The sequence below is a fragment of the Bufo gargarizans genome, chromosome 5 (assembly GCF_014858855.1).
Source record: "Bufo gargarizans isolate SCDJY-AF-19 chromosome 5, ASM1485885v1, whole genome shotgun sequence".
In the NCBI taxonomy this organism is placed as follows: Eukaryota; Metazoa; Chordata; class Amphibia; order Anura; family Bufonidae; genus Bufo; species Bufo gargarizans.
The window spans coordinates 76,635,522-76,654,545 of NC_058084.1; the positions used below are offsets into that span (position 1 = coordinate 76,635,522).

Below are 19,024 nucleotides of genomic sequence, written 5' to 3' on the forward strand. Positions count from 1 at the left end.
AGACCCCATGTCCATCCCTTCATGACCACCATGTACCCATCCTCTGATGGCTACTTCCAGCAGGATAATGCACCATGTCACAAAGCTCGAATCATTTCAAATTGGTTTCTTGAACATGACAATGAGTTCATGGTACTAAAATGGCCCCCACAGTCACCAGATCTCAACCCAATAGAGCATCTTTGGGATGTGGTGGAACAGGAGCCCTGGATGTGCATCCCTCAAATCTCCATCAACTGCAAGATGCTATCCTATCAATATGAGCCAACATTTCTAAAGAATGCTATCAGCACCTTGTTGAATCAATGCCACGTAGAATTGAGGCAGTTCTGAAGGCAAAAGGGGGTCCAACACCGTATTAGTATGGTGTCCCTAATAATTCTTCAGGTGAGTGTATATGGTTATCAGTGGCGGATTACAATAGGGACGTTCGGGTCGGCAGCCCCGGGCCCAGCGCCGCTGGGGGACCCAACGCTGACCCGAACGCCCACATACTGCGGCGGGGCACGGGAGCGCATAGCTCCCTGTCCCGTCGCCGATCACCGGCATTCACCGCATAGGCCTCAGGCCTACAAGGCCTGAGGCCTATGCGGTAGTGAAATCCCGGCGCAGGAGTGCGTGATGACGTCATCGCGCGCCTGTGCCGGGACGCAGCACTGTGGCGCGCCTGACTCATCCCGCCCGCCTTCCTCTGCGAGCAAGCGCCTGGCCCTGGACATAGGTGAGTATTTATTTTTTCATTTTTTGTTTTGCCTACTTGGGGGGGACACAGGAGGACCTATTAGGGAAGATAAATCGATTACATGGGGGGGGAATGAGGGGGCTGTATGGGGCCAAATTATAATGGGAGGGAATACTATGTGGGGGCAAATTACTAGATGGGGCAGTGTGGGGGCAAATTATTATGAGGGAATTCTATGTGGGGGCAAATTACTATGTGGAGGCAAATTATTATGAGAGGGACTACTATGTGGGGGCAAATTACTAGATGGGGCAGTGTGGGGGAAACTATTGTGTGGGGGCAAATTGCTGTGTGGGGGCAAATTATTATGGGAGGGACTACTATGTGGGGGCAAATTTCTATCTGGGGGTAGTGTGGGGGAAACTATTGTGTGGGGGTAATTGCTATGTGGGGACTATGTGGGGGCAAATTACTATGTGGGGGAAACTATTGTGTGGGGACAGTGTGGGGTAATTTCTATGTGGGGACAGTGTGGGGTAATTTCTATGTGGGGACAGTGTGGGGTAATTGCCCTGTGGGGGCAAATTACTATGTGGGGGCAAATTACTATGTGGGGGCAGTGTGGGGAAAACTATTGTGTGGGGGCAAATTATTATGAGAGGGAATACTATGTGGGGACAAATTACTATGTGGGGGCAAATTATTATGAGAGGGACTACTATGTGGGGGCAAATTACTAGATGGGGCAGTGTGGGGGCAAATTACTAGATGGGGCAGTGTGGGGGCAAATTACTAGATGGGGCAGTGTGGGGGCAAATTACTAGATGGGGCAGTGTGGGGGCAAATTGCTATGTGGGGGCAGTGTGGGGAAATTTCTATGTGGGGACAAATTACTATATGGGGCAGTGTGGGGGAAAATTACTATGTGGGGGAAACTATTGTGTGGGGGAAATTGCAATGTGGGGACAGTGTGGGGTAATTTCTATGTGGGGACAGTGTGGGGTAATTGCTATGTGGGAAAATTGCTATGTGGGGGCAAAATACTATGTGGGGGCAGTGTGGTGGAAATTACTATGTGGGGGCAGTATGGGGCAAATTACTATGTGGGGCAGTGTGGGGCAAATTACTGTGTGGGGGCAAACTACTATATGGGGGCAGTGTGGGGCAAATTACTGTGTGGGGGCAAACTACTATATGGGGGCAGTTTGGGGGAAATTACTGTGTGGGGGCAAATTACTATGGGGGATTACTATGTGGGGGCAGTGTGGTGGAAATTACTATATGGGGGTGTTGCTATTGGGGAGGCACTATGGGGGCAATTCTATTATTTCTGGGGACACTATACAGGGATTATTGCCTGGAGCACAATAGAGGGTGGTATTATTACTGGGGGTCTCTAGGGGACATTATAGCTGCTGTGGACACTATAGGGACATTTGGGGTAATGTAAGTTATAATATAAAAAACTGGTGTAATGCAGAACTGGCTTAGTTGCCCATAGCAGCCAATCAGATTCCACCTTTCATATTTGACAGCTCTTTTGGAAATCCAGTTCTACTTTACACCAGTTTGATAAATTACCCCAATTATATCTATCAGGGTCACTATTTTTTCAGCAGTATAGTTCCTGGGGCATTGGGGAGCACAACGGGCACAGTATTGGGGGTGGCAGCAGGATGACACTGTGGGGACACCAGGATGAGGAGGTTGATGGAAAAATTGAGAAATCTAACGTGATTGTGTTACAAACTGTAGAGACGAGATGCGGCTAAAAAAAATTTGCCATGGCGGTCTGGGTCAAATGGAGGAGAAGAGGAAATAGAAGGTCTACATGACAGGAGATGTCACTGGATGTAACAGGTATGTGGTGCTGTATTCTCCTCCATGTCTTTTTTATTACAATTATATGTATTTTAAATTTGACTACCAAATTTTTCAGTTTAGGACCCAATTTGGGGTATTTTTTTTTTGTCTGAAGATGTCATATGGCCTAAGAAGAGACTGTGGCGCTCATAAAGCACCGCAGCCTCTTCATACAAAAAAAATAAATAAATAAACTAAAATGGAGGGGGGGGGGGGGCCCAAGTTGGGTAGACAGCCCCGGGCCTATCATGCACTTAATCCACCCCTGATGGCTATGGGTAAACAAATGGCAGCTGGCAGTAAGAAACTGTCTCTAATAATACAGGTGAAACTCGAAAAATTTGAATATTGCGCAAAATTCATGTATTTCAGTAATGCAACTTAAAAGGTGAAACTAATATATGAGAGACTCATTACATGCAAAGCGAGATATTTCAGGCCTTTATTTGGTATAATTTAGATGATTATGGCTTACAGCTTATGAAAAGCCAAAGTCACTATTTTGAGGTCCCCTTTGCTCAGGGGTATGGATTAATTAGCTGACTAGAGTCTGACACTTTGAGCCTAGAGTATTGAACCTTTTCACAATATTCTAATTTTAAGTTGCATTACTGAAATAAATTAACTTTTGCACGATATTGAAATTTTTCGAGTTTCACCTGTAAATCGCACCAATTTTTTAATAAATAAAAAAGTCCAAAAATGATCCTTTTTTCCTTCTGATCTGTAAAAAGGTGGTTGACATTTTGACTGATTTGTGTGGGACACATCAGAAAAGTTTCAGATTCCCCAAAACTAGAATCTTTTGGGAAATTCATAACAAATTGGATTTGCGTAGATTCGATTCGCTTATCTCTAGAGATGCGAAATAACCATCAAAAAGTCAGAACATCTGAAAACTGGAAAGGAAATCGGTAAACAACATAGAACAGACATCAAATCCATCTGCACAATGTAAAATGCACTTACTCAAGTGTGTACTTGTCAACTGATTTTGTAACATTAATGCCATAGAATTGCTGCATAGCAGCGATAGCAGACTGCATGGTCTCCGCAGAGCGCAATACCGACATTCTGGGGTCTGATGGTGGAAGGTAGCCGTATTTTTGCAGCCAACCCTGGAAACATAAAACAGGAATATCTGTTAATAGTCTGATAAAAGAGAACAAATAAAATGATATAATTATAATACTAGTAATAAAATGCATTTATACATAATTAACTAGTACTATATATATATATATGTAAAGAGAGAGATATAGATATAGATTGCATTTATATAACACACAGGGATAATATACAGAAGCTGAGATTCAGCAGCAGTGTCCAGTGTTACACATGTCAGCACTCTGGGGTTTCTCGGGCAGTCACGTTTCCTTTTTTAACGTGGTCTCATTAAAGTGTGTATTGTCCTATAAGTAAGGACATGCATCATTTTGACAAGCAAGTGAGCTGGCAGTTCTGTCCATCCAGCGTTGGGTCTGTATGGGAAAATCTGCTAAACTTGAAGGAACCGAAAACTACTGTATTTAATCCTTGCAGATTTGCAGGTCCAGGTTTCCGGTCATCATGCTACCAATGCTTTGCCTGCAGTGTAAATCTGGAGGCCAAATGTGCATTTTTATTGCTATAGGGACTAATAAACTGTCAGACAAGTCCCTATCATCTCCTCGACAGACCCATCTATCATTTGTCTTCTAAGAATATATACATAGATAACTAGACAGAAGATGACAGATATATATGAGATAGATAGATAGATAGATAGATAGATAGATAGATAGATAGATAGATAGATAGATATGAGATAGATAGATAGATAGATAGATAGATATGAGATAGATAGATAGATACAGATAGATAGTACAGATCATAACAGCAGGCTCCATCCTCACTTCCCCAGTAGTCACAGCAGGTTTTCCGGTTCCTCACAGGTTATAAACTTCTCTCAGCCCAGCTACCCCCTAAGGCCTCATGCACATAGCCGTTGCCCAGCCGTGGCCATATTGCAGCCTGCAAACACCGGGTCCGCAATAAACTGGCACAGGCCATTTGTGCACCCTGTATCACTTGAATGGGTCCACAATTTGGAAGGTGCAGTGTGGAAAGGAGGCACGGAACCCCCATGGAAGCACTACGGAGAGCCCCCGCACTGCAAAAAAGTGCAGAGTGTTGGATGCAGATCATGGACCCCATTCATACTGCTATATGCACTATAATTTCCTACATACATTTCTGATAATGGAGATGATGTAGAAGACCCAACCTCTATCGTTATATGACAGCATCCGTCATCCATGTCTGGAAGCACCCGACTGCCTGAGGCATAAAGGGTAGGAAGTAAAGCCTTTTCACCAAGGCCGACCTCCTAGTTTCCAGCCTTGAAGGGCTGCATGTATAAAATCTGTGCCAAACAAAAAGCGGCGCCATAGCCCATAATAACCAATCCTTTCATAAGAACAAGATCAGATTGCCATCTACGGACCCTACTTTCTTTGTCTTTACTGAGCCCGCTGAGTCGGGCGTGCACTTATGTATCTGTGGTACCAGGCTTCTGACTCAATTTCACAGATAAACTTTAAAGACAGTATATGAATATCTTGACAGGTCTGGTTGCCTAATATATCACTAAAATATCACCGAGTATTAAGCAAGAGCATGTAAAGGGCAGTGTCTCTCCTCTGCTGGCTGGCTGTCGGCTTCTGACTATTATAAATGAGTGTGGTAATTTACAGACTGATTCCTGGCCTTGGAAAAAAAAAAAAAATGCCTTGAACAATACTATAGTATGTCCAATAAATCTTATTTAGCACTTACATTCCTCTACTGTGCTGACCCAACAAGGATGTTATTTCTGGAGGCTTTGTTCATTTTTTATTTTTTAACAATTATTTATTACTCTGGTTTAACTGATCACTTGAAATTCTACCCAAAAGGAACATTTACATTTGTACAAACCATAATGGATGCTTTACAGAAAGCAATTACTCTTCCACGAATGTTAAAAAAAAATTAAAGGAACGCCCCGGCAAAATTGATGCAGGAAAATAATTTCTCAATACTGATCTAAAGTTACATGGGATAAACTAGACCCATGTAGACGGGAGCTCGTTTCCAGTGGAAGGGAAAGCTCTAAAAAGTGACTTTGCCTGGGCCGGGGAACCAAAGGCGTAGTCCTATCTTAGACATTTATTGCATATTGATAAGTTCGATCCCACCTCTGCAGGCCCCGAAGTGAAGAGAAAGCACACTGCCCATTCACTGTTATGAGCCTTCCAAAATGGCCGAGTGGGCACTCTCAACTATATTCGGAAATCTCATGGTGGTTAATGAAAGAGCAAACAACACAAGCACGGCCACCCATCCATTTGCTTGCTTGGCTTTTTTCGGAAGTCCCACAGCAGAGAATGGAAGGTGGTTGCACACGGGGACCTTGCTCTTCATTCCCTATGGTGTCCTGTTCTAGGGATAGTAGTGGGTGACAAACACATTCATGCATATCCTAGCGATAAATCATCAATGTCCCAGATGGGAATACCTTTTTAAGATACAGGGTGTGGACAGGAAACTTTAATCATCATGATTTATTTCTGGCTATCCAAGGTGTCCATAAAAATGTTGGATAAGTTGTGTACAAGAAAAAAATAGGTTGTTCATAAAAATGTTAGATAAGGGTACTTCACACTAGCGTTAGAAGAATCCGGCAGGCAATTCCGTTGACGGAACTGCCTTCCGGATCCGGAAATCTGTATGCAAATGGATATCATTTGTTTCCGGATGCGGATCCGTCTGATAAATGCACTGAAATACCGGCTCCATCTCTCTGGTGTCATCCGAAAAAAACAATCCAGTATTTTTTTTTCACATTTTAAAGGTCTGCGAATGCGCAGACTGGAAAATCGGTTCCGTCAATGCGGTAATTTCCTGAACACTTGGCACCGGATCCGGCATTAATACATTTCAATAAAAATGAATGCCGTAAAAGGGACGGAACGGAAGACATCCTGATGTATACTGAACAGACTGCTGATCATTCAGAATGCATTAGGACAAAACTGATGCATTTTTTTCCGGTATTGAGCCCCTATGACGGAACTCAATACCGGAAAATTTTAACGCTAGTGTGAAAGTAGTCTAAGTTGTCCACAATAAGAAAAAATTAGGTTGGCAACCCTGGGCCAATGAAATCAATACATTGGACAAAATGTAGAAAGCATGAAAAATGTGTTGTCCCTTGTTTTTTTTAAATGGATTCTTCTACCTATAGATGTTGTCACCCAGTGTTCCACAAACCCTGAAATCTCATTATTAGGAAAGGTTATGGTATTTTCTGTTGATGCTCTGAAGTGTGTCTTCACTGTTGGTATCCTGTTTACTCGCCAGGAAGATTTGAAAGAACTATACTATAGGTAGTAGCCAAACAGGACAGTCATAGAAAAAAAAAAAAAAAACGGAAAGATGAAATGAAAACACATAAAAACAAAAAACACTGCAAAGACGGTCAAGACCTGAAATGATCACTCTAGTACTCAGCCATCTAAAAGGACATTACCAATGAATTTTGTTACCCAGCCCAGAATCATTTGTTTTTTTAGGGCTGATCTTCAACTGAGGACAGGAAGTTGTACAAATTAGTCAGCCATTTTGAAGTTAAAGGGCATCTGTCATCAGATTTGTGCCTATGAAACTGACTGACCTGTTGCACATGCACTTGGCAGCTGAAGACATCTGTGTTGGACCTATGTTCTTATGTGCCCGCATTACTGCGAAAAATTAAGATGTAATATATGCGAATGAGCCTCTAGGAGCAACGGGGGCGTTGCCATTACACCTAGAGGCTCTGCTCTCTCTGCACCTGCCACGTCCTCTGACAAGGCCAGGCAGTGTACACCTGATAACGCCTGGCCCTGTCATTTAAAGTGCAGAGGGCGCGGCAGTTTCAGAGAGAGCTTAGTGTTCTAGTCACCCGATAACCCACCAGCACGTAAGAACAGGAGAGGATACTCTCTGCTCCCTAAACTCCCTTCCTCGAATTATGCCTGTGTTCACGCCACATTTTTCCCATACATCTGCTACATGTACAGCTTTCTCATGAGTACAACTTTCTCATTAAAATCTGCATTTAATTAATGTGACCTTGACTATTCTTCAGATTAGACAAACCCTAGAAAACACATTTTAGAGAAATTCCATATTTCTTATCGGTTGCACATTGCAGAGTTAACAAGATGCTAAAAGCATAAGTTTGTTGCCTGCCAAAAATCTATTGGAGCGAGCATACAACTTGTAAATTCTAACCACGGACATTTATTTTTTATGTATTTCCCACGACTTATAGCTCAAACAAATTCTGCAGCATTAATATGAACAATCTGCAGCCTGGACAATGTTACCCTAAAGCAGTTACCCTAAATTGTCACCAGCGGCTTATAAGCTAAATGTGTCCCTTGAACTCCTCCATGCAGCTCTTTAGCGGGATCGGTCCTATATGGTTTACCTTCTGATGTTGCACCCACCATTATCGATAGTGTTATACAGAGTACAAATAGTCACACCAAACATTAATACCAAATTATAAGTGCCATAAAGTATAATGGGAATGGGGGAGATTTATCAAGACAAGCACTTTCTGTGCCAGTCTTGATATCCCCTGCACTGTCAGAGAATGCATCACATTTATGATGAGGTGTAGGTCTTATCATAAATTAGGCGCATCCTTCAGCAGTCTGTGCGCCTAAATAGAAATCTACGAGCGCTCCGAGCTGCCTTGGATCTCTGGCTTCATTTGCACCAGAAAAGCTGTTGGTCACACCCCTTTCCTGATTTTGCTACGCCTTCTTTTGGAAACGTGGTGAGGGTGGTGTAAAAATAGGCGCTTTTCCCCAAAAAGTAGCATTTAAAAAAATCTCAATCACACAGCTTGCAACTTTTTAAAGACACTTTGCTGGCACAAGGGAGATAAGAAATCTCCCCCATAGTGCCTAAATAATAGTGCCACAGGTTGGTCAAAGCCACTTCTGTGCCTAATTAACTACATTATATAGTGCTACCACCACCAAACACTGCAAAACATACACCGTACACCATACAGTGAATGAGCTTCAGTGCCACACATAAAAATATCAACATCCAACACTATGTGATATGTGAGTACACCGCTATAAATTTTATCCCAAGATATGTGATAAGTCACAAACCCCTGGTTGGCAGAACATCTGGGGTTGCCCACAGCACAGTAGACGCTTACAAGATAAGACACATTCTCAAGAGATTACTGTATATGATCAGGTAAAATTGATTCCCAACCCGAATTCTAACAGATCCTCTTCAAAGTTGAAGATGTTACTTCACACAATTCTATTCCTGACCAATGGTATTTATTCCATCATTTATTGGTACTTGTATTGGTTTAAAAATGCTAGTGACTACTCGTTTTTATATCAGGTCTTCACTCGCTTTGGGGGCGGCCCTTATATTAATTTTAGTGTTCTTGACTCTAAACTACTGTACACAAAAATTTTAGAACGTTTTTGGTACTCCCTCAAGCAATGAAAAGAATATCTGTGAAGGTAGGTAATTTAATAAATCCAGGTACCTACCTAACCCAGAGTCCCCTCCTCCTTTCTCCCTGGCAAGCAGCGACCTACGCTTGCCTGCTAGGTCTTTTCCTTTCGCTTATAGGGCGAGAATTCTCTGCCCAGCTCTTTAAGGGCACGTGTGTGTGAGTAACCTAATGTTCACCAGCCAACAGCCGGCAACCCTGGGGTACTTCAGGCATCTTCTCCAGTGGGAGCACAGGTGCCTGAGCAATAGGTTTCCTAGCTTGCTAGTTCCTACAAAAGTGTGTTGCATCTGTTTGTCTGCCCATGTACCAAATCCTGCCTGATATCTAGATTCTGACCCTCTGATGCCTGACCTGACCTTTGCCTGACCTCCGTATTGACCCTTCGTTGCCAGTCCTGACCTTGGAATGTCTCTTCTAATGCTCGTCCTTTGCCTGCCCTGACCTCGGACTGTTCCTGACTACAGTTTTAGTTGACTCCTCGGTGCCCCAAATGTGTGTTTCTGACCCCAGTGGGCCAGCTGTCAATCACACAGACTACTTCCAGAAGTAGCAGCCTGGTGGCCCAGCTGCAGCGAAGTCCATATATCTGTACAGGGGTTAAAGGGTTAATACCAGGGGACTGGCAGGAGACCGCCCTTAGGTTTAACCCAAAGTCATATCTGTTGGTTAACACAGCCCTTTTACATACACTGCCTCTAACACCAACCTATTTTTTGCGTTTTTTGCAGCGGAGGTTTTCGTCCTAATCCACTGCGGAAAATCTACAGTGGACTTGACACATGTCAGCTTAACCTGAAAGATTACACTTCTCAGTGGACCCTCTAGACCAGTCAAAGGCATCCAGTGGGTCTGTTAGACTCCCTCAGAAATGGTTGAAGCAATTATTATAATAGATTTACAAACGCCCCCCGTGTTCCCCTTTTTTTAGCCCCTTGACTGGGACTTTTAGCGGGTGCAAATGTATTCAAGCATCTAAAAGATGCCTTTATTTACAGATGTAAGTGTGTCCTACGATTTGCAGAAAAAAAACTTGAAATTCATGATAAATTGGATTGTTGATCCAAACAGCACTCAAATTCACTGGGAATATGACTTCAGTAAATGGGTTGATCAGATTTATTCTGGCTATTCTCGCAGTTCTAATTATACGATATGCAGATTTTTTTTCCCCTCCTATATTCGAGGACATAGCCAATCTAAAACCAAGCCAAAACATGTTCTTCATATTCCCATGAAAGTCTTCCTCTGCTGAGTTATTAACACATCTGACAGAATGAAATTCCGCTAAAGAGCTACAAAACCAAGCAGAGACCGAAAACACAAACAAGTTATTAGGTGAAATATGAGCGCACTCTACTATAAACATCAGCCCCGCCGAAAAAAGAACGCCAGATGTCACCATTAAAAGTAAAACTTCAGCATTCTGATGTGCGTAACGCAATTCATATCCAATTCGGAACTGCATTGTCTGCCAATGTAAATGATTCCCTGACTCAACAAACTGTTAGTTAATCTTTAAAATAATACAGTGCAGATTTCTGACTTGCGCGTTCTGAGGTGTACGATGATAAAGTGTCTCATCAAGATATCCAGTTTATAGAATTGAGTGCATGGCACATTTATAAAGATAAATGACTCTCGCATGTAATTTATTTATGCCAGACAGCCAGTTTTCCTAGGTTATTCCAGGACAATGTTAGTAGAAAAAAATGAAATGAAATTCATATGGGAAAAAAGGTAGGAAACTGAGTGGATCCTTGCTAATTGTAGGCCTAAAATGCACAGGCAGTTCTAGTAACACGATCACACTATCCAAATCTAGGTCAACCTCCATTAACCTCCAGCACCTGGATCTGAATATATTTGTAATTGCATGTAATTAAAAAGTTAGTATAGCCACTGAGTTATTCACTGAAATCCATCTGTATAGCGCCACCTGCTGTTTGCTCTTTTTCAAAATTCTTTGTCCAGCTCAGTGAGATGGAAGCACATGCTCAGTTCCATCCTTTAAATGAAACCAGATGTGGATAGGTGATAAATGCTGTTCAAAGGCCATTCCCTTTAATATATTTTGTAAAAGCTGTAACATAATGGCTGGTAAGGTACTGTAGGGGATGTATATCTCACCCAGAATGCTTAGATAGGTGAGGCAAAAGAATCCAGGAAAGTTGGATGGTTTCATCAAAGTCTAGTTTGCTGAGATACGTTTTATGGGCCTGGTTTTCAAGGAATGGTGGGTAGGTTGGTAGAGGGACCTGCCATTCCCTCCTACTTCAGTAAAAAAAAAAAAATTCCCCTAGCCTGAGAGGAACCCAGGTGTAACGGATGGGCTTGTTAGGGCTCTTTCACACTTGCGTTGTCCGGATCCGGCGTGTACTCCACTTGCCGGAATTACACGCCAGATCCGGAAAAACGCAAGTGTACTGAAAGCATTTGAAGACGGATCAGTCTTCAAAATGCGTTCAGTGTTACTATGGCACCCAGGACGCTATTAAAGTCCTGGTTGCCATAGTAGTAGTGGGGAGCGGGGGAGCAGCATACTTACCATCCGTGCGGCTCCCGGGCGCTCCAGAATGACGTCAGAGCGCCCCATGCGCATGGATCATGTGATCCATGCGATCACGTCATCCATGCGCCTGGGGCGCCCTGACGTCACTCTGGAGCGCCCCGGGAGCCAGACGGATGGTAAGTATACTGCTCCCCCGCTCCCCACTACACTTTACCATGGCTGCCAGGACTTTAGCGCCCCGGCAGCCATGGTAACCATTGAGAAAAAGCTAAACGTCGCATCCGGCAATGCGCCGAAACGACGTTTAGCTTAAGGCCGGATCCGGATCAATGCCTTTCAATGGGCATTCATTCCGGATCCGGCCTTGCGGCAAGTGTTCCGGATTTTTGGCCGGAGCAAAAAGCACAGCATGCTGCGCTATTTGCTGCGGCCAAAAAACGTTCTGTTCCGGAACGGAAGACATCCTGATGCATCCTGAAGGACGGACTGTCCATTCAGAATGCATTAGGATAATCCTGATCAGTATTCTTCCGGCATAGAGCCCCGACGACGGAACTCTATGCCGGAAGACAATAACGCAGATGTGAAAGAGCCCTTAGTGGGGAATAAAAACAAACCTGAGAGGCTCATTCGGAATCAAAGCCTGAAAGATGCATGACCTGTGGTGGCTGTACCAAGCCTGATCCCTCTGTGTTGGATTTAGAATACTTAGGTGAGGTAGTACTTAGGTGAGGTAACCTGATATATATTAGCGCCCAGGAGGGCAAGATTATTTATTTGGTTATGTCAAATAGGTGCTTAAAAGTGACAAATAACCTCGTATGTCCTATGTTGTGTGGACTTTTAACCCCTGAAATCTGTGAGTTTATCCTTGTCAACCCCACCACAGACATACAGACCCTCAACAAGGCTAATGGCTGTGAAACAGTGCAGATGTTTGCTGGTTATATATTGCTGAAATTCAGTGCTTACAATACATGTACTACCGTATTTTTCGTCTTACAGTATAAGACACCTGTCTATAAAACGCAACTAGGTTTTAGAGGAGGAAAATAAGAAAAAATATATTTTTCATCAGACCTTAGCTCAGAGCCCCAATCAGACCCCCAATGTTAATCAGACCTCAGCTCAGACTCTCAATGTTATTAAGACCTCCAATTAGACTTCAGATCCGACTCCCAATGTTAATAAGACCCCCAATCAGAACCTTAGATCCGACTCCCAATGTTAATAAGACCCCCAATCAGACCTTAGACCAGAACCCCATGTTAATAAGACCCCCATTCAGACACTCAGATCAGACCCCAAAGTTAGGACCCCTATTCAGACCTCAGATCAGACCTGCATATTAATAGGACCCCTATTCAGACACTCAGATCAGACTCCCAAAGTTAAGATCCCATTCAGACCTCAGATCAGACAAAAAAAATAATAATCAACTTACCTCTCCTGCTCTGGCCACCGCTGCCACTCCTGGCACCCAGCTCTTTGTGCTGCGCTATGCTATGATCTAACTTAGGGTTGGGCGATATGGCGATATCACTGTTTCCAAAATACCGCTGTATTTTGTGACTTCATCAAAGCGGTCAGCGCACATTGTGCGCTGACCGCTTCTAAACGTGCGCCCGCCCGCCCCTGCACCTTGCATAGCGCTGCCGCTGAGTAACAACATTACTTCCTCTCGCTCCTGGCCTGGCTCCTTCTTGCTCCGCCTCCCCAAGTCTCCACCAACCATCTGACATCATCACCGTCATCACCCACCAGTGCCGGCTCTATTGTATATGTGGCGAATCGATCCCCTGTGTGAGTACTGGTGTCTCTGGAGAGACTTTTCCTGCGGCTGCCTCATTAGTGTGCTCTGGTGACGAAATTATAAACTTACTACTTCGCCAGCGGCCGCCCCGGCTCTCCCTCCTCCTTGCTCCCATATTCAAATCTCTGCCCACCGGCATATGATGTCAGAATCAGAGCACACAAGCGAGGCAGCCGCGGTAAAGGTATATCGCAAAGTATTACTGCATGTATGGTGCAAACCTTATTATAACGCCTCCTTGTGGCCCCCCATACAGTGTAACGCCTCCTTGTGGCCCCCCCATACAGTGTAACGCCTCCTTGTGGCCCCCCATACAGTGTAACGCCTCCTTGTGGCCCCCCATACAGTGTAACGCCTCCTTGTAGAAAAACAATATGGGTCAGCACTTCACCTTTGTATTGCACGCTGCACGGGAGAGGAGCAACCTCCAATATATCAGAAATGATGAAATCCCAGCTGCTGTGTCTTTGTGAATAAGCCTCTTTTTATTTTCTCAAAATAGAATGTCCTACAACCAGGACCGGTTTCGGCATGCAAGCCTTTCTCAACAAATACATCCAAAACAGAAAAAATCAAGCTATATATAACATATAGTACCGCCTATCTAGGGACGTCTCCACCCATTCTAATGTGTGGTATTCAATTAATGATCAATCAAACTAATTAAACAAGGTGAGACAAAGTAACATATTGAAACAAAGTAACATATAACTGAAATTTATATTCTACCTTATTGAAGAATCTAAACATTCATATTTATTCATATTTCCATCATAAGGCTGAGGTCTAGAAAAAATGCATGAAAGTGTATATCAATCATCTATAATAAATATATTAAATCTATTCACAACAATCTTATAAATGTATGACCTCATAGTCTCTGTTTAGACCCCTTGGATGCAGCGTATCTAGGGTGTGTATCCAAAAGGCCTCTCTTCTAAGGAGAAGTCTTTTGATATCACCACCTCTTCTAGGTCTCTTTATTTGTTCCAACACTTGAAACCGCAGTTGTGCAACTGTATGTTTAAATTTTTCAAAATGATATGGAACCGGTAACATGAGTTTTTTTGTCCTTATATCGGATTTATGTTTACTGATACGATCCCTCACTGCCTGCATTGTCTCGCCCACATACAAAAGGCCACAAGGACACTTAATTAAGTATATCACATTTGCTGAGTCACAGGTAAAAAAACCTTTTACTCCAAAGCTTTTCCCAGTATGTGGATGATAAAATGAAGGGCCCTTAATTATATGTGAGCACTGTAGACAATGCAGGCAGGGGGAAGTACCCATCCGTGGCGTGGATATCCGTTGCTGTTTCAATATAGTTTTAGTACTACCTAAATCTGCTTGTACTAATTTGTCACGATAGCTAAAATTCTTTTTATTACAAATCAAAGGTTTTTTTTTTGAATTCATCAACCTGCGGATACGATTTATTCAACAAATGCCAATGTTTCCTGACAATATTGTCAATGCCCACATTGAATGGATGGTGTTTATGTATCAAAGCTATCCTAGACATATTGGCCCGATCTTTTAGTGCCCTATCAACCTGTATCCCTTCCCTAGCTTCATTAAGAACCGTCAGTGGATAACCACGTTCCAAAAATCTTTCTGTCATTTCTGCTATTCTTATGTTTTGCTTAATAGGGTCCGAAACTATTCGTTTTACCCTTTGATATTGCGATCTAGGAATCGCTTTTTTTAAAGACACAGGGTGGGCACTCTTAAAATGGAGAAGACTATTTCTGTCAGTATCCTTGCGATAAATATCGGTGGACAAATGACCACCAGGGTCCTTAATGACCATAGTGTCTAGGAAACTCACCATATTGGTATCACGAGAGGCTTATTCACAAAGACACAGCAGCTGGGATTTCATCATTTCTAACGCCTCCTTGTGGCCCCCCATACAGTGTAACGCCTCCTTGTGGCCCCCATACAGTGTAACGCCTCCTTGTGGCCCCCATACAGTGTAACGCCTCCTTGTGGCCCCCCATACAGTGTAACGTCTCCTTGTGGCTGCCCCATATAGTGTAACTCCTCCTTGTGGCTGCCCCCATACAGTATAACGCCTCCTTGTGGCTGCCCCACACAGTATAACGCCTCCTTGTGGCTGCCCCCACACAGTTTAACGCCTCCTTGTGGCTGCCCCCATACAGTATAACGCCTCCTTGTGGCTGCCCCCATACAGTATAACGCCTCCTTGTGGCTGCCCCCATACAGTATAACGTCTCCTTGTGGCTGCCCCACACAGTATAACGCCTCCTTGTGGCTGCCCCCATACAGTATAACGTCTCCTTGTGGCTGCCCCCATACAGTATAACGTCTCCTTGTGGCTGCCCCACACAGTATAACGCCTCCTTGTGGCTGCCCCCATACAGTATAACGTCTCCTTGTAGCTGCCCCCATACAGTATACTGTCTCCTTGTGGCTGCCCCCATACAGTATAACGTCTCCTTGTGGCTGCCCCCATACAGTATACTGTCTCCTTGTGGCTGCCCCCATACAGTATAACGTCTCCTTGTGGCTAAATTTTTGATAAATTGTGATACATTTTTTAATATCGTTATCGTCTGATAATTTTTGATATCGTCCAACCCTAATCTAACCCCGCACAGCATGAGGTCAGAGAGCGCGAAAGTCCTCACGCTGTGCACGAGTCACAGAATGGAGCCAACAGAAGAAGACCAGTAAGCAGTGAGTACAGATCCCAGGAAGCGCGGCATTCACCACTTCCCGGTCCTCCTGTACTAATGAGTGCTTTAATTCGCCCTTAAGACGCGCTGATGTTTTCCCCTCACTTTGGGGGAGAAAAAAGTGTATCTTATAGGGGAAAAAATATGGTACTTATAGTCATAATGTCCCATATTGAGGCAAATATGTTTTGTATTTATTTAGTAGTTTTGTATAAAACATATGGTAATATATTTAAAAGAACCATAACCCATCATGACACTGTTACGGCCCAGACGTCATCACTTCCTTTTCGTCTCCATGGCAATGCCTTCTTTGAATTCTCTTCTTGCTCATTTTCACTTTCACAGTTTTTAATCAAATTTGTGTATTTATAGAACAGTAATTTAGGACGTACAATATTGTCAGCATATTGTCACTGCTGCTCCATTTTTGGGTCTAGATAAATTGTATGTAAAACACATTGATCTCTGCTGATCTTTACTATTTGAAATATGGAATTATTATGACTGTAGCCAGAAAATGACTGAGGTGCTGAACCTATCAAATTTAAATGTCTTAGGCTAACAAAATGTATGTACCAATGAAATATTATGGTCAATCTGGAAGAGCTGCAGAGATACACAGCTCAGGTGGCAGAACCTGTCCACAGGACAACTATTAGTCATGTCCTCCACAAATCTGGCCTTTCTAGAAGAGTGGCAAGAAGAAAGCCCTTTCTGAAAGTAAGACATAAAAAGTCCTGTTTTGATGGAAAGAGTTGATGGAAAGATGGAAGGAGCTAAGTACATGGCAATCTTGGAGGAAAACCTGTTAGAGGCTGCAAAAGACTTGAGACTGGGGAGAAGGTTCACTTTCCAGCAGGACAACGACCCTAAGCATACAGACAGAGCCACAATGGAATGGTTTAGATCAAAGCATATTCATGTGTTCGAATGGCCCAGTCAAAGTCAAGACCAAAATCCCATTGAGAATCTGTGGCAAGACTTGAAAATTGCTTTTCACAAACGCTCTCCATCCAACGTGACCAATCTGATCCAATCTAGTTTGGGCTATTTTGCAAAGAAGAATGTGCAAATATGTCAGCCTCCAGATGTGCAAAGCTGGTAGAGACATACCTGAAAAGACTTGCAGCTATAATTGCAGTGAATGGTGATCCTACAAAATATTGACTCTGGGGAGCTGAATACATATTGACACCACACTCTCCAGATTTGTAGTTATTGAAAATTTTCACAACCATGTATCATATTTTTTTCCCACTTCATACATACTTGCTACTGTGTTGGTCTATCACATAAAATCACAATGACAATTTAAGTTTGTGGGTGTAACGTGAAAAATATGGAAAAGTTCAAGGGGTGTGAATACTTTTTCAAGGCACTCTATGTCACTGTCAAATTACTGATGCTGTTTTGGAGTTAAAGAGCTTGAAAGGGGTTGGATACAGTCCTAGAAGACCTCAGAGTGTCATACATGCATTTTGGGAAAACATATTTTTTGGACCAAATAAAGTCTGATGGTTCACTCATAGAAATTGGACCAAAAAACTAATTTTGGGAAATTTCGCTCATCTTTAGACAAGTATCATCTGTGTAGAGAAGATATAATGGGACCAAAATCCAGAATGAAAAGGCCATTGCCCTCATCATTGATCCTAATAGGATTGGGATCAATGGAGCCAGTGCAGTCAGGACACGGCATGGTTCTCATCACTGGTATCCAGGTAGTATCAGCTCACAGCCTACACCATCATTCTGCATAAAAGATCAAATCACTTATGAGATGTGATGAATTTCAGTACAAGACATTACACATAGGGAGGCAATACCTGCAGAGAAGACTCAATTTTGATCATATGGGTTCATCTACATGAGCTTCAATAGGGAACCAACAATAAAAGTTTAACAATCGGAGCCTCAACGGAATAACTACAAATTCATCAATAATAACCTGAACAGAGATTCAAAAGTACAAGTTGTAGACCAGCCATTCCCCAACCCTGAAAATATTGATGTTGTATTACTGGGATATGCCACCAGTCAGATAGGTGCGGGTCCCACTTCTGAGACCCGCTCTTATTTAGAGAAGAAATGAAGGAGAGCACATAATGCAAGCGTGACCACCTCTCTATCCACCGCTATGAGACTGCTGGAAATAGCTGAACCAGCGCTTGCCTACTTTTAGACTTCCCATGGGGTGAATAGAGGGTAGTCGCGGATGCACAGCTCAGCAATGTCAGATAGAAGTGGGTTCCACGTTCTGAACGTGGAACCCACACTTATCTGACATTGATTACACATCCTAGCGATATGCCATAAATGTCCTAGATGGGAATACCCCTTTAATTCTTTCCTTTTATGATCCACTCCTGATTGTGACTTCCAAAACTGCAAAAGGAAACCTGATGATGTGGCCGTACCCTAAGAGAACCGGTTGTTATCAGAAGTAGTACTGCCTTACAGCATATTCACATGTGGCAGATTAGTTGCAGAAATTTCTGCAACTTTCCCATTCATTTCAAAGAGGGCTTCGGCCCTGCGCACGGCCCTAGTTTTGGTCCGCATCCAATTTGCATTTTTTTGTCGGTCAGATGGGGACCCATTCATTTCAATGGAGCCCGCAAATGATGCCCACGGGACACATGTGCTGACCGCATCTGCACGTCCGTTCCGCAGCCCCACAACCAAAATAGAACATGGCCTAATCTTCTGAAAGAGGGGAAAAAATGGAGGCAGCTCTCACCCGGTATCCGTGTTTTGCAGATCAGTGATTTGCGGACTGCAAAAATGGATACAGTAGTGTGCAGGAGCCCTAAGGCTACATGCACATGACCGTATGCAAATTGCGGATCCGCAAAAAAAACAAAAAACAATGACGTCCGTATGT

General features: G+C 43.2%; 1 protein-coding gene across 1 annotated transcript in view; it reads right to left on the reverse strand.

Annotated features, from left to right (window-relative positions):
• Positions 1-19,024, reverse strand: part of MMP16 (matrix metallopeptidase 16) — a 203,704-nt gene that overhangs the window by 73,438 nt on the left and 111,242 nt on the right. The window contains exon 2 of the mRNA XM_044294185.1: positions 3,515-3,663. Coding sequence (XP_044150120.1) covers positions 3,515-3,663 — 149 coding nt within the window. The remainder of the gene's footprint in view (positions 1-3,514; positions 3,664-19,024) is intronic.